Source organism: Anthonomus grandis, chromosome 5 (assembly GCF_022605725.1).
Source record: "Anthonomus grandis grandis chromosome 5, icAntGran1.3, whole genome shotgun sequence".
NCBI lineage: Eukaryota > Metazoa > Arthropoda > Insecta > Coleoptera > Curculionidae > Anthonomus > Anthonomus grandis.
This window is the reverse complement of record NC_065550.1, coordinates 18,082,218-18,096,762: the sequence shown is the minus strand read 5'-3', so window position 1 is coordinate 18,096,762 and position 14,545 is coordinate 18,082,218. Positions and strand designations below refer to the sequence as shown.

Below are 14,545 nucleotides of genomic sequence, written 5' to 3'. Positions count from 1 at the left end.
CTGAAAATATTGAAATCACGACCTCGAACTCAAAGCACGATACACATAAACACAGATTCGCGGTTTCGTGCCTAATTTTTTTCCCGCAAAACGTGAACGATCGGTTAAGGTTGGTATACACTACGTGCTCTTTGACGATATTTATTCTTTGGCCAATTCTCCACACGGATGGCCATCGGTTTATACATTTAATTTTAAATCGTTTTATTGCCCGCCATTAAATTTAGTAATAATACCCTTTTTTGTATTTTACGGAATTTTATCTATCCATACAAAACAAATCAAATTATTCATCAAAACTGAACAATTGATGAAAAGAAATTGCCTACTGGGATTAAGGTCTAACGCAAGGTTCGCAAACGGGTATGGAATAATTAATTGATCGACTTCGCGCCGTTCCACAGCTATCGGCTATCGGTACCGAAAATTAAAAATAGTCGGTTCTCAGGTCGTTTGCAATTTATTGTCCAAAAGTTTGTTTATTTCGTAATTTATTTAGCAGTGCGAATATTTAAATTTTTTTTTCAAAATTTACAACTCTTACGGGTTTAATCTTTTTTATTGTTCTTTTCAAACTAATTTACCAATATCTAGTTTTTTCAAACTAAATTAATTTTAATTTTATGTCGTTTAATGTTAATATATAAAAGGGATTTTCGATGATTGTTTACATTTTGTAATAAGTTGCTTTGTAATTTTGTTTATCGTACCAAGGGATTTTAACAGTTTTATACAGCTTGAAAATTACAAGGCACATTTCAAAACATACTATAGCTTATAACAGAGTTAAAGAAACCTATGAAAGCGGTCGTTCGATAGCAGCAGACGCTACTTAAGCTACTAGCTAAGGGGCCATTTTTAGCTAGAGCAGAAAGCCTAATTTATTTTAACTTTTAAACAGCTCATAACAGTCTTGTAAGCTTAATTGCTTTAGTAGATGACGGTTTTAAATGACGAACTCTCTACCACCCACCCTGAGTAACCCAATGCATCTAATGCAAATAATGAGAACTTTTTATAGGGTTTTATAAATAGATTATTGTTATACAGGGTGTCCCGGTTCATGTGGGAAATCTCTCGGATCCAGGTAGAACATCGAAAAATAATACCGAACGCTCCTATAAAAAAAATTCCTACAGGTCTTCTTTACGAAGATACAGCCTCCTAAAGGACGCTGCTGGAAATTGGTTTTTCATAAATTACTTTTAAACTACTTGGTAGAATTTAATACAAATTTTAGGTGATGAACACTATTAGGGACCTCTTAAAATAGCATCCTTAAAATACATTTACCTTGTTTACTTTACCAGGGACGGACTAGGTTGTACACTTTAATGCGTATATTTTTAACACCCTGTATGTTAAAGTCTAAAAAAAATAAATTTAGATACCTTGAACCCTAGGCTAAAAAAAAGGTACTCTTGTTCATTATCGATAAAATGAACCGTTTTGGAGAAAAAAAATAATAAACGAGCCAATGTTTTTTTTTATTTTTTTTTAAATGAGATAAGTACGCCAGTTATTCAAAGACCAGAAAACTTCGATGTAAGTCATTTAATTTAAAATAATACATGTTCCTAAAAATACAGTGGTGTCCTAAAAAATACTTTTACAAAATAATTAAAAAAAACCTATGATGAGTGTATGTAATTTAAATTAGAAAAAACAACTTACAAAAAATGCCAAAAACCAAATATGTAAACAAAATTTAAATTCTTCAATACGAGCAATAAACAATTAATTATTAAAAACTTCATAAGTAGGTTCGACATGGGCTCCGTGAACTCTTAACACATTCGCGGGCACGACGAATCGAGGATTGCTGCACTCGCCACAATAACCCAAGATTGTTTTTTATATTATCACAATGAAATGTGATAATATAAAAAATGATGATAAATAATTGGAGCAGTTCTTCCCGAGTATCGACTGGGGTGGAATACCCTAAGGTTTTGAGGTGACTCCATAGATAAAAATCTAATGGCGTTAGATCGGGAGATCGAGGAGGCCAAGCAACAGGTCCTACTCTACCTATCCAACGGTTTTCAAAAGTATTATTTAAGTGGTGTCTTACAGCAAGGCTAAAATGGGGTGGGGCTCCATCATGAATAAAATACATATCTCGGCGGGTTGCAAAGGGCAAATCTTCTAATAAATCTGGAAGATTGTTCTGGAGGAACTCCAAATAAAGTTCTCCGTTTAAACGTGGTGGCAGTTCAAATGGCCCAATCAAAAAATTGCCAATAATTCCTGCCCAGATATTTATTGATTGGAATTGATGTTGATGATGAGAAATAATAGTATGACGGGGATTTTCATCAGCCCATACATGCGAGTTATGTAAGTTTTCAATTCCATTTTTGGTAAACCCTGCTTCATCCGTAAAAAGAATCGTGCTGATAAAGTTACGGTTATTTCGCTGTTGATCTAACAGCCAGTTTGCGAAGTGTATTCTAGGAGCAAAATCTCTGGGCAGTAGTTCATGCACTTTTTGTAAGTGATATGGGTACAACAGTTGTTCTTGAAATACCATATGTACAATTGTTTTGGACGAATGAAGCTGAGCGGCTAATTTTCGAGTACTCGTTGTAGGAGTGTCAGCTACAGCGTCCAATTACACTGTACGTGCTGTTCTTCTCCGACCACCATTATTCTTTTTTTTTCAAAACATACTAAATTTGTATTAAGGAAATTTAATAGTATTACCTCATTAAGTGGAAAACAGAAACATACCAGTTTCCAGATGCATATCTGCATACTCAATAAAAGTAAACTCCATATTTTGACGTAATTTAAATTAAAAGTTACCAAAAAATACAAAAATTTAAAAAATATTATCAAATAAAGGATGAATATGTTGACAAAGATTAGGTTTAAATGATAGGTATTTGCTAAATTTGGAGTATAGCAACGTTTGTAATAATAATGCGTTCAAAAATTCAAAAATTCCAATAAATAAGTCAGGTACAATACAATTGGTTTACATTATTTTTTTAGTTTTTTTTTATGTTTAGTTTTTATCTTAAGAATAACAAAAAAGAAATAAACTTATAATAAATAAGAAATATTTTGTAAAAGTATTTTTTAGGACACCACTGTATTTTTAGGAACATGTATTTTTTTTAAATTAAATGACTAACATCGAAATTTTCTGGTCTTTGAATAACTAGCGTACAGGGTGTCCCATTAAGAATGTTAACTCGGCTGTATCTCAGGCCCCAATAATCGTAGAGCGTTGAAAAAATATTAGTATGAAAGTGGCCTAAAAAAAATAGCTGGAAAATATTTTGAAGTTCATTGGTCAGCCGCTAGAGGGCGTTCTAGCTACTTAAAAACTTTAAAGTCTATTTTTTCCAAGAAACCTTTAATAACTTGCATCCCAAAATATTATCGAAATAATCTACAAGGTATTCCTGACAAAAATGTTTTGACAACCATTTCTGTCAAATGTCAAATAAAGTGGTGGGGAGAGTTTCTATCTTAAATGAGAACAATGGTAAGAAGTAGGCTTTGGCTGCACCGATTTTTTTAAAACAACTTTTATTTAAAAGCTCTTTTATTGCTTTATTTTTCTACCAAAAAGATATTATTGGAAAATTTTCCTAAAACCCGCTAGGGAGCGTCTACTTCTAACTTACGCTATTCGACTGATTATTTTAAGAAACTCAAATGCAACCATGTGTGTTTTTTTACGGTATTAAGAGCGGAGAACAAAGCTTAATAATTTAGTAAAAACCGCATTTTGATATCACGTCTCTAACTAAATTTACAAAAAAAAATGTGTTCATTAGAAAGTGAAAACATCAAATATGGTCGTTAAGTTCTATTTATACCAGCCGGGTTAAAAAAACTGGTGTCTAAATGAATCTTTGTGTAGAGAAACAATCTTGGTATACCAGCTTTTTAGAAATTCCGGAAGGTGGCGAAGGAGTTTCAGCAGGAATAAATCTATTCAGTACGGGAAAACTATGCATAGGAACGTTTTAAATTTTTGGACAACGTAGCAACAAATAATATCACATGATGTGCTAAAATAAGTTAAAAGAATAATATTGAAAAAAATACAGCCACATATTAGTTGTGTTCATAAAGGAACTAAAAATTAAAGTTTCTATAAGACTATCGGTTAGCAGTTTATTCGAGTATAAATAAATAGGTAATTAAATTATGCCAATTTTAATAATAAGTTGGCTTTGCATTTGTTTAAAAAACAAAAAGGCCGGTGACAACTCTGTGACAGCTGCTTAAAAGTTTTCGGTGGTCCTATAAATTTAGTTATTTATTTCGATCAGAGTTTATTCTTTGACTTTAATTTAAAATGCGTCTGTCTTTGCAAGAGTCGGTAAATGTTATCAAAATTTTTTATGAATGTTTTGAAAATGCTACTATAGCTGCAAGGCTGTATGCTCAACGTTTTCCTAAAAACCGGCGTCTGAGTAGAGGCATATTTCTTCGTTTGGCCCGTCGTTTTCGGACCACAGGTAGTGTAGTCCATCCAACCTACCGTAGACAAGGTCGCAGGAGAACGGAGGAAAACATAATAAATTGTTTGGCCTATGTAGAATTTGATCCGCACTTAAGCATCAGAACTATTTCAGACGATTTAGGCATACCTCGTTCTGTAGTTCACAGAATTTTGCAGGAACACAGGTATAACACAATTTTTCAAAAATAAGTGCCTAGATACTTACTTAATTTTTTTTTTGGATATAGATTTCATCCGTTCCATATAGTACTCCACCAGGAATTAAATGTAGAAGACTATGACAGAAGACTAGATTATTGTCATATATCAGATGGAGAATATGTTGCTCGAAAATCCACATTTTCTCAACGAAATTTTATGGACAGACGAAGCAACGTTCAAAAGTGACGGAGGAGTTAACAGACATAATATGCACTATTGGTCTGAAACTAACCCTCATTGGATGCGCGAGATCCAGCATCAGCGAAGGTGGAGTGTTAATGTGTGGTGCGGTGTAATAGGATCTCAGGTTATAGGTCCATTTTTATTTGATGAGAGCCTAACTGGAGAACGATATCTTGGATTTTTAAGAAATGAGCTCCCAGCATTATTAGAAGAGGTGCCTCTGGTTATAAGAGCCAACATGTTTTTCCAACATGGCGGATGCCCGGCTCATTTCGCGGTACAAGTGCGAACATTCCTTAATCAGCGGTACCCTGATCGCTGGATTGGCAGAGGTAGCTTTTTCCCTTGGCCGGCAAGGTAATTTTATCGTTATAGAAACATTATTAGATTACATTGCATATACTTGCAGATCACCAGATTTAACCTGCCTTGACTTTTATTTATGGGGTAGAATAAAAGCCATTGTATTTTCTTCGATTCCTACCAATAGAGAAAATATGAAACAGCGAATAAGGGGCGCTATTCGGAGTTTACCAGCCGCAGAAATAGACGCAGCCGTGGAATCAACCCGACGAAGAGTTCAAAATTGTATAGAACAAGACGGACGACAATTCGAACACCTCGGCAGGCATGAGATTAGTGTAGCAATTAAAATAATATTATTTTTAATTCCATTTAAAATACGCAAGATTTTTATCTTTTTTCAGTTTAATCGGTACCAAGTGCCAAAACTATCAAAATATTTTTGTCGTGTTACAATGACGCGTCGACGTTGATAAATATTTAAAACGTTCCTATGCATAGTTTTCCTAGTTTTCCCATAAACATTGATTTATTACCTGATTTATTACCAATGAAACTTCCTGTATAAAGAAGTGTATAAATAAACGCCACCTTCCGGAATTTCTAAAAAGCTGGTATACCAAGATTGTTTCTCTACACAAAGATTCATTTAGACACCAGTTTTTTTAACCCGGCTGGTAAATAGAACTTAACGACCCATTTGATGTTTTCACTTTCTAATGAACACATTTTTTTTTGTAACTTTAGTTAGAGACGTGATATCAAAATGCGGTTTTTACTAAATTATTAAGCTTTGTTCTCCGCTCTTAATACCGTAAAAAAACACACATGGTTGCATTTGAGTTTCTTAAAATAATCAGTCGAATAGCGTAAGTTAGAAGTAGACGCCCCCTAGTGGGTTTTAGGAAAATTTTCCAATAATATCTTTTTGGTAGAAAAATAAAGCAATAGAAGAGCTTTTAAATAAAAGTTGTTTTAAAAAAATCGGTGCATCCAAAGCCTACTTCTTACCATTTTTCTCATTTAAGATAGAAACTCTTCCCACCACTTTATTTGACATTTAACAGAAATGGTTGTCAAAACATTTTTGTCAGGAATACTTTTTAGATTATTTCGATAATATTTTGGGATGCAAGTTATTAAAGGTTTTTTGAAAAAAAAACTTTAAAGTTTTTATGTAGCTAGAACGCCCTCTAGCGGTTGACCAATAAACTTCAAAATATTTTTCAGCTATTTTTTTTGGGCCATTTTTATACTAATTTTTTTTTCAACGCTCTACGATTATTGGGGCTTGAGATACAGCCGAGGAACATTCTTAATGGGACACCCTGTAGTTATCTCATTAAAAAATAAAAAATTAAAAAAAACATTGGCTCGTTTATTATTTTTTTTCTTCAAAACGGTTCATTTTATCAATAATGAACAAGAGTACCTTTTTTTAGCCTAGAGTTCAAGGTATCCAAATTAAATTTTTAGGGTTTAACATACAGGGTGTTAAAAATATACGCATTAAAGTGTACAACCTAGTCCGCCCCTGGTAAAGTAAACAAGGTAAATGTATTTTAAGGATGTCATTTTAAGAGGTTCCTCATAGTGTTCGTCACCTAAAATTTTTATTAAATTGTACCGGGTAGTTTAAAAGTAATTTGTGAAAAACCAATTTCCAGCAGCGTCCTTTAGGAGGCTGTATCTTCGTAAAGAAGGCCTGTAGGAATTTTTTTTATAGGAACGTTCGATATTATTTTTCAATGTTCTACCTGGATCCGAGAGATTTCCCACATGAACCGGGACACCCTGTATACTTACAACAAGGGTTATCAAAACATTCATTTTGAACATGTTTAATAGGCACTCTAAGGGCACTGTGAATTTTAGTAGATATGATGATACCATCAAACATAGAAGATGCTTGAAGTTTTATAATTATAATTTTTATTTATTCATCGAATTTCAGTGAGAGAAGAACAACTTAGAAATAAAAGATTAATTATATGATTTTCAGTTTTCAACCGCAGTGTAAAGAGCTAGAAATGAATCTTTTATTAAAACATCAAGGTTATGTTCACCTAACGCTTCCAATATATCGTAGCGTATATGTGGGACAGAAATCAGAAGACTGATAGAGAAATTCTGGACCAGTGGACCAGACCATCAGATATTTTGTTTTAATAATTGATTAGGGTAGAGACCGCGACTCGCACAATCAGCACTGGGTACATATCGCCATGATCATGGTGATATAATCTTTTGTACCTGTGTTACGCGATTAGCGATAAAGGCTTTCTATCTATGAATTTGATAACTTCATCGAAAATGAGTCTCCCACTATATTTACCTTTTATTAGGTTAACTATTTTGTTTACTAATACAGCAGATACCAGCTCAAGTCTAGGAATAGAATTGTTAAAAGATTTACCCGGCATTTAGCATAAATTAAATAGACATTTACCGGAGTGCTGAACGGCACGAAAATACACCACTGTGGCATGGCCGATAGCGCTTGCATTACAAAAGGCATGCAGCTCTATTCTAGAAATTGAATCTGGAATAATGCGACGGGGAATTCTTACATTTGCCAACTGGGGAAGTTGACTCTTGAAATTATTCCAAATTTCAATTATTTCCTCATTGGGTTCACTATACCATGAAATTTTCTCTAGCCAAAGTCGATGTAGAAGTGACTTTGTCACATGCATCCCAAAAGATCAAAGATTCTGTTAATCTCAGATAAAATAGCACGCTTAGTGCATGGTCTATCACTTGGTATATAGGAGTAGGAAAATACGTCTTGCGCAGGATCCTACTTTTAACAAATGATCTTTATAAACATGGCTTCTTCTTTGTTAAAAGAACAATAAGTTTGACTATCACTAGGAGATAGGTTCGCCAAAAGCCGTCGCTTTTCATAATTTCACTAAACTGAGTCTGAAGATGAAGTGCGAATTCTAAAGCAAAACTGTCCGTGCGGTAATCATCAATATAATTCTCTCTACGCAATACTTCTGCGCTACGGGAAAATTAGATTGTTCCTGGCTTGCCAGTTCTTTCAAGGTACGCAATGCTAAAACATCTGAAGAACGATTGGCATGAAAAACAGTGGCTAAAGGTAAAAAAAACGTTGCATGGGCATTAAACCTCCACATAATGGGCTCATTATGTGGAGAGATAGTCATAATATTGTGGCTGAATCAATATTCGCTTATAAATCTATTTGATGTCACAACCAATACTTGTGAAACAGAAATGATGTTTAAAATATCCTTCTGGAATTTTAGACCTGTTAGATACTAATTTGCGTGCATTCTAACTGCTCCAAACCCCACCCAGTTATCAGGGCTGGCTTATATAAACCGAGAGATAGTGAGTTAACTACCCATCAATTTACTTTTGGAAGTACGTATTATCAGAAGTCATTAACTGAGTTGTAGTAGAGGTCTGTACAATCGAACTGCTCACTTTAAAGGCAACCATTAGAAGAATCTTTTATGATCTTTGGCCCATAGATAATGCATTTTCTTTTTCTTTCTGATTTCTTTCTAGATAATGCATTTTCTTCTTTATTCTTAATACTTGCCAAAGATATTTTTAATTTGATTTCTTTAAAATCCAGGACCTGAATTCATAGTTGCTTGTGTCTAAAACTAGAGATATTGGAAAGGATCCTTCATTTCCATATACAAGTTCTTGAAATTAAAAAGTAAAAACTTTTTATAGTAAGAAATAAGGCTTTTAGTAAAAGATTATCTTACCAAGAACAGTTAACCATCTCCAAACATCCAATTCAGAAATCTTCTTCAGTAATGGAACTATATACTCCTGATTGTCACTAACTTTATTAGATATATTTCGCGCCAATATATCCAGATCATGAGTAGATCTGAATACATTACTTCGTTTTTGCTTCAATATGGAATTTATGTCTGTAAGTTATACTATAGGTTATTATGGTATTTTAAAAAAATGGTTATTTTTCATACCTGCAACGTAAAGATTGGAATCCTGAACCACTTTTTCTGGAATATTAGAATATGTGGCTCTTGCAACATCTACAGCCATCCCGAAGGAACCTTCTTTGTTTAGTTGTTGAAAGTCATGCAACCTTGAATCATCAGTTATCTATATAGAAAAATATCAAATTTTATATAATGACATTATCGTAAGATTTTAAGCATAACAATATATGTTGAAAATGTTGTCTTTTAGATTGCTTTATTTAATCTGCAACAAGCAACATAGGCTTATGCGAGGTAAATTAACAGTGACCAATTAAGTCAAATTGCACTAATGCCTATCGGTAATCCAGGTTAACTGCCCTTAAGAGAACTTATCTATAGCATTAAAACTGATTTCTTAAAGGCGTTTGATATAGTAAATCTGGATCTACTGCTATATAAAATAATTCCGTTAGGTTTTCCTTTTGGTTGAGGTTAGCTAGTTTATCATTCTTCTATCTAATTTTTTATATTGGCTTTCAATCGGTCTGAGGTAGAATAATATTTTGGTTATGTTAAATTGTTTTACATTTTAATTATATCTTAAACTTACATTATTAAAAGGAAACATAATATCAAATCCTGAAAGCTGCACTGTAAAACATAACGGTCGTTCTTTTAAATTGCATTGTTGTTGAATTAGGACCAGTTGACGTGTCACGTCATCAATTTTATTTTGAGCAATTTTTTCTGTAGACTTAGCATCCTGGCAATCTGATATCAAGTCAGTAAGGATTTGATTAACCTTTAAACTCTCTAAAAGGTGAACAATTAAAGTTATATTTAACGAAAATTTTATTAATATAAATCATATCACTATTACCTTTTTTTAATACTTCAAGGCAGTTGATAGCGTCAGCCAACCCTAGCTCATTTGAGAGTTCTTGATGATACGGAATTCCCAAATGAATTTTTATATCTAAAAATTAACTATAATATACCTGTGTCTATTAATTTACTAATTGTTAGTCTTATACTCACTTTCTAACTCATTTCTTATAGTTTCTACAGTAATATCCAGAGACGATGTAGTAGCAAATGATATTTGCATATGCGAATTTTTTATAAGAGTGTTAATGTCCTCATAAAATATCGAAACTGATGTGGGACTTTTGATGATAGACCGTGATATCTGTTCATTGCTTGCTAGAATAAGTAGAAGAGGGCATCTAAAACATTTGTTGTTAGAAAGTTTCTGTTATGTGTTGTAATGTCACTTACAGCATTAAAAAAATAAGAACGTACAATAAACGTCCCAGACTGTTTTTTAATCTAGCAGTGTATGGCTCATTTCTGTTATTTCGAGTGGTACAACAGGATGCTGCGAGAATGCCCACTGGCAGACATAACGCCAGAATTGCCCAAAAAAAAATCCAAAATATGACTGTCATTTCTAGTTTTATAGCCTACGGAATAATATAGAACTAGAATTGTTAATAACTTATAAAACGTTATTAAATTATTCATGATTACTACAGCTTATTTGAGATAAGAAGCCGGTTAGCATATATTTTAAATCTACAGAATCAAATTTTGCATTAAAATTATCATTTTAAATATTTGGCGACGAGTATTATCCGCATGTAACATCAGCTGATGATGATGACCTAATACCCTCGAAAATAAGTGCCAAAGTTTGCAACTGAATAAGGAAGTTCAATGGCAATTACATCGTTATTTAAAACGACCTATGGATTTTTTATAAAAATTTTAAAAGAACTTATTTTCGCTCAGGGATAGGCCTTAATGGAAATACGTTGAAGCAATATATAAAGACCTGCTAGGTTGTAACCACCTAGCTAATACTAAGTGGCAGCTAGTTCATTTATGAATAAAATAAAAAGTAAAGAGACCAAAACTAGAGCTCTGAGGTGCTATGTGCATACATAAAAGATTTAAATATAGACGATATATCCGTACTGAGTGCATATTTTCATCTTATTTAAACTTATTTAATGTTCATGCCAGTGAAATATAACAACTTTGTGCAAAAACTATTGAAAACTAAATAAAACTGTGAAACATAGTATTTCCTGTTAAACACGGCAACGACGCACCGCGCAAGTATCCATGGCTACTGCTGCTTCATGTTCAGTGACATCGCGGCGCGTCAAAAAAGACAGACACAATCAAGACTCGCGTCAAACAAATCGAATTCTTTTTAATTTTAATTTACGCTGTTACTAAACCGAATTACCAATTTTGTATGTAGTTAATAAATACTATTTTTATTCAAACTACCGGGTTTAATTGCGTAAACAAGAGCAAGTTACAAGAAATACAGTCCACTTCGAAGACAAAACAATAACCTATCCTTAAATAGACCACCTTTCCAAACTTTACATCCTAATTGCAAAACAGCCTCAAGAAACTTTTGATAAAAGATTTTAAATATAGTCAATTTGAAGCGATAATTTAAAAAGGTATCAAAAAAATTTACAATAGTCCTTATTTTACTGTCGGGTCTGCTATTTTAACCTCAGACCCTGGACATCAAACTTAAACTCCAATATAAAAATGTAAACAAAAACAGACTATTTAAATAACACCACTCTCATTTTTTTTTAAATTAAAGTTCAAAATTATTTATTTAAAAAAATTAAATGGTTTTCTTTGTGTACCCCACATTCCATACACCTATTTTCCAAAAAGACCTAAAAAGGCAACCACTGACAAATATGACTTATGCCTGTAATATGCGATGAAAGACTCGTGAACATGTACTCAGCGTAGACTATAAGGAATACTTCATTTATTCAATTTACACAACCAAAAGTCTTGGTTGAATTACGAAAAAAATCACAGTTGATGCCTTTCGAGCGCTCATAAAAACTGAAGATGAAAACAGCATCATTTTATTTTTAACTAGTTGCTCAATCTATGAAAGGATAGATAAAACACATATTGGCAAAAGTTTTTCAATATAAATATTATCAATTCTCGAATCACCTTCTTTATATAAAGGAACGACCCTGGCATCTGTTAGATGTAGGGCAAGATTTAAGCAGGGGCTCGTTTACGGATGCCTTGAGCAAATAGTGGATTGGTTTGCAGTGATGTGGCTTATTGATTGAAGACGTCTGTCAAGTAATGCCAACAAAAATTTAATTGAGAGGTATTTTGCAAGCATCTCCAATTCTATTAAGTATTGAAGTTAAGAATCGTCTCCTTTAGGCAATTTCATAAATTTAAGTTTAGTTTCCAGGCTCATGGTGATTATAGTAAATAAACCAAATTGATTTGTCTAAACATTAACAAATTCCATCAAAAAAAATCGTCACGTATTTTCGTATTGCTTAAGGCCCTTCAAAATCTTTTCAACTCAGTTCGACCATGTTCAACCATGAAACCCATACTTACCTAGCTTCAGCAGCAATATTTTGTGACGTAGTCAAATCAATTAGTTCATTTAAAATTTCGTCCTTGGTCTTAATGTAGCTTCAAAGATACACCAAATCGGCAGATATTAAGGCGTCGGCGATAGTAGAGGCTTCCTAGTTTGGTAGAGGGTATACCTAAACCCATTTGTTAAGGTAATCCTTTACGACCAAGATGTACTTATTCCGCTCTTCTGATTCGAGAAACGGACCAGCAACGTCAATAGCAATCCTGTTAAAAGGACTTCCCATATTAAACTGACGCATTAAAGCCTTTTGCTTTCTCTGCGGCCTATGACTTGCCACACATACAACGCATTTTCTGCACCATGGACTGCAGTTGCAGTTTTCCGTGCTATTGACCCGGTAAAATCTTTCCCTCATTTTTTCCTGGGATCTTTAATATTCCAAAGCGTCTTCATGATACACCGGCATGGATTTTTTGTAGCAACTCTGAAATATGACATTTAGGCCCAACGTTTGCCTTTGTTGTTCCTCTTTGCAATCATGACCAAACATTTTCCGCATTAAGAATCAATCATTTTCCAATATTAATGAGTCATTGTGCCCAATATGACTTTATATTGGGCGAATACTTGGCTTCCTCCATTCCTTTATCCAGGTTATCCACTACCTGGATATTGTTCTTTTATAGGATCCCCATTTTACGAGGTATCATCGACAATGGTGGGTCTTAATAACTTATCATCTTTCTCCTCTGCCCGCTGACAAAGCTTGAACTCCTCCGAACAGGATTTTCTTGCTATAGCTTGCTGAAGACAGTTTGACGATCGTTTCTAGCGCCTTCTGAAGGGTGTCTTTTTACGTGACCTGCCTTGTCACGTTTCCAACACTCCAACTTTTGATCCTGATAGCTACGTCCTCCAATTACCTCCTTAACTGACTATAATGCAACTCGAAATGCTTCACTAGATGGTCGTACACTTTGGTCATTCTTCTGGCGACATTCTTTGTAGAATGGCAGTAGCATCTCTTCTCAAGACCAATGTAAGGGCAGTGGTCTTCTCCCTGGATGAAAAGCCATTTGCTTTTGCAGCCACTTTAAACTAACACTGATAAACATTCCAGGATGTAGTACCATCAAATTGAGTCAGTTTGTTTGAGGCGCTTCGGGCCAACGGATTCTGTGTTGGCTCAAACTTCGCTCTTCTGGTCCACTGCTGAACAACTACAGGGCAGCTCATCGATAGTGTTAACGTCCAATGTTGCAATTTTATTTTAAATATCGCGAATCCTGTCCAATGAAAGAATCTTTTTTTACAGTGAAGAATATTTTTTCCAGAATTTCCTCTTTTAATTCCTTCTTTTTTTCCAAAATCTTTTCTTCTAACCTGAAAGAATTCTCTCTTATCTTTTCTCCAAGCTCTGTTTCTTAATTAGTGAGTGTGGCAGAGTTTTTTTCCAATTTTGCAGAATTTTCCAGCAATTTCGTTTACAGGTTGGGGGAATTTTCTTTCATCTTTGCAGAATTTTTTATTAATTTAGCCTTCAGGTTAGAGAAATTTTCTAGCAATTTAGCTTTCAGACAGTTGACCGATATTATTTGCATCAGCAAAAGCACAGTTGTCTGGGTCATCGTCTTCATCGAGCAATGCGTTACGAACCGCCTCTGCAAGACAGCTCATTTTTCAGTTCAGCAACTTTAAATCTAACAGCTTTGAAATTTTCACACACTTTAGTCTGATGTCTTTTAGTCCATTATTATTTATTTTCACTAATGTCCAGTTGACTGATGTCAAATTCACACCCCACACCTGATACCAATGTAGCGTTTTTCCTGTTCGTTAGATTTGAATTAAAACAATCGAAAATAGTCAACTAATTTATTTATACATTATGAAAACACGATCATTCATGACTGCTAGAAATATTTATTTTTACTGTATTTATTTGCAACTATTTAAATTTCGCGCCAATAATCCGAACTTTAATTCACTGAAATGACAACTCTCGGCGATGCGGCGCCTTATATAGGTACTCGG

The 14,545-nt window shown here is 33.8% G+C and overlaps 1 protein-coding gene across 6 annotated transcripts in view; it reads right to left on the bottom strand.

Moving 5' to 3' along the window:
- LOC126736452 (prominin-2) overlaps positions 1–14,545 on the bottom strand; it is a 40,754-nt gene that overhangs the window by 24,902 nt on the left and 1,307 nt on the right. For 5 of the 6 annotated variants that reach the window (XM_050440798.1, XM_050440800.1, XM_050440799.1 and 2 more), the window contains 6 exons: positions 10,387–10,571; positions 10,147–10,334; positions 9,989–10,084; positions 9,719–9,921; positions 9,151–9,289; positions 8,923–9,093 (listed from right to left, as the gene is read on the bottom strand). In XM_050440798.1, the coding sequence (XP_050296755.1) occupies positions 8,923–9,093; positions 9,151–9,289; positions 9,719–9,921; positions 9,989–10,084; positions 10,147–10,334; positions 10,387–10,571 (982 nt within the window). Of the gene's footprint in view, positions 1–8,922; positions 9,094–9,150; positions 9,290–9,718; positions 9,922–9,988; positions 10,085–10,146; positions 10,335–10,386; positions 10,572–12,525; positions 14,236–14,545 lie in introns of those variants that run through there. The other variant, XM_050440804.1, reaches the window with a different exon arrangement.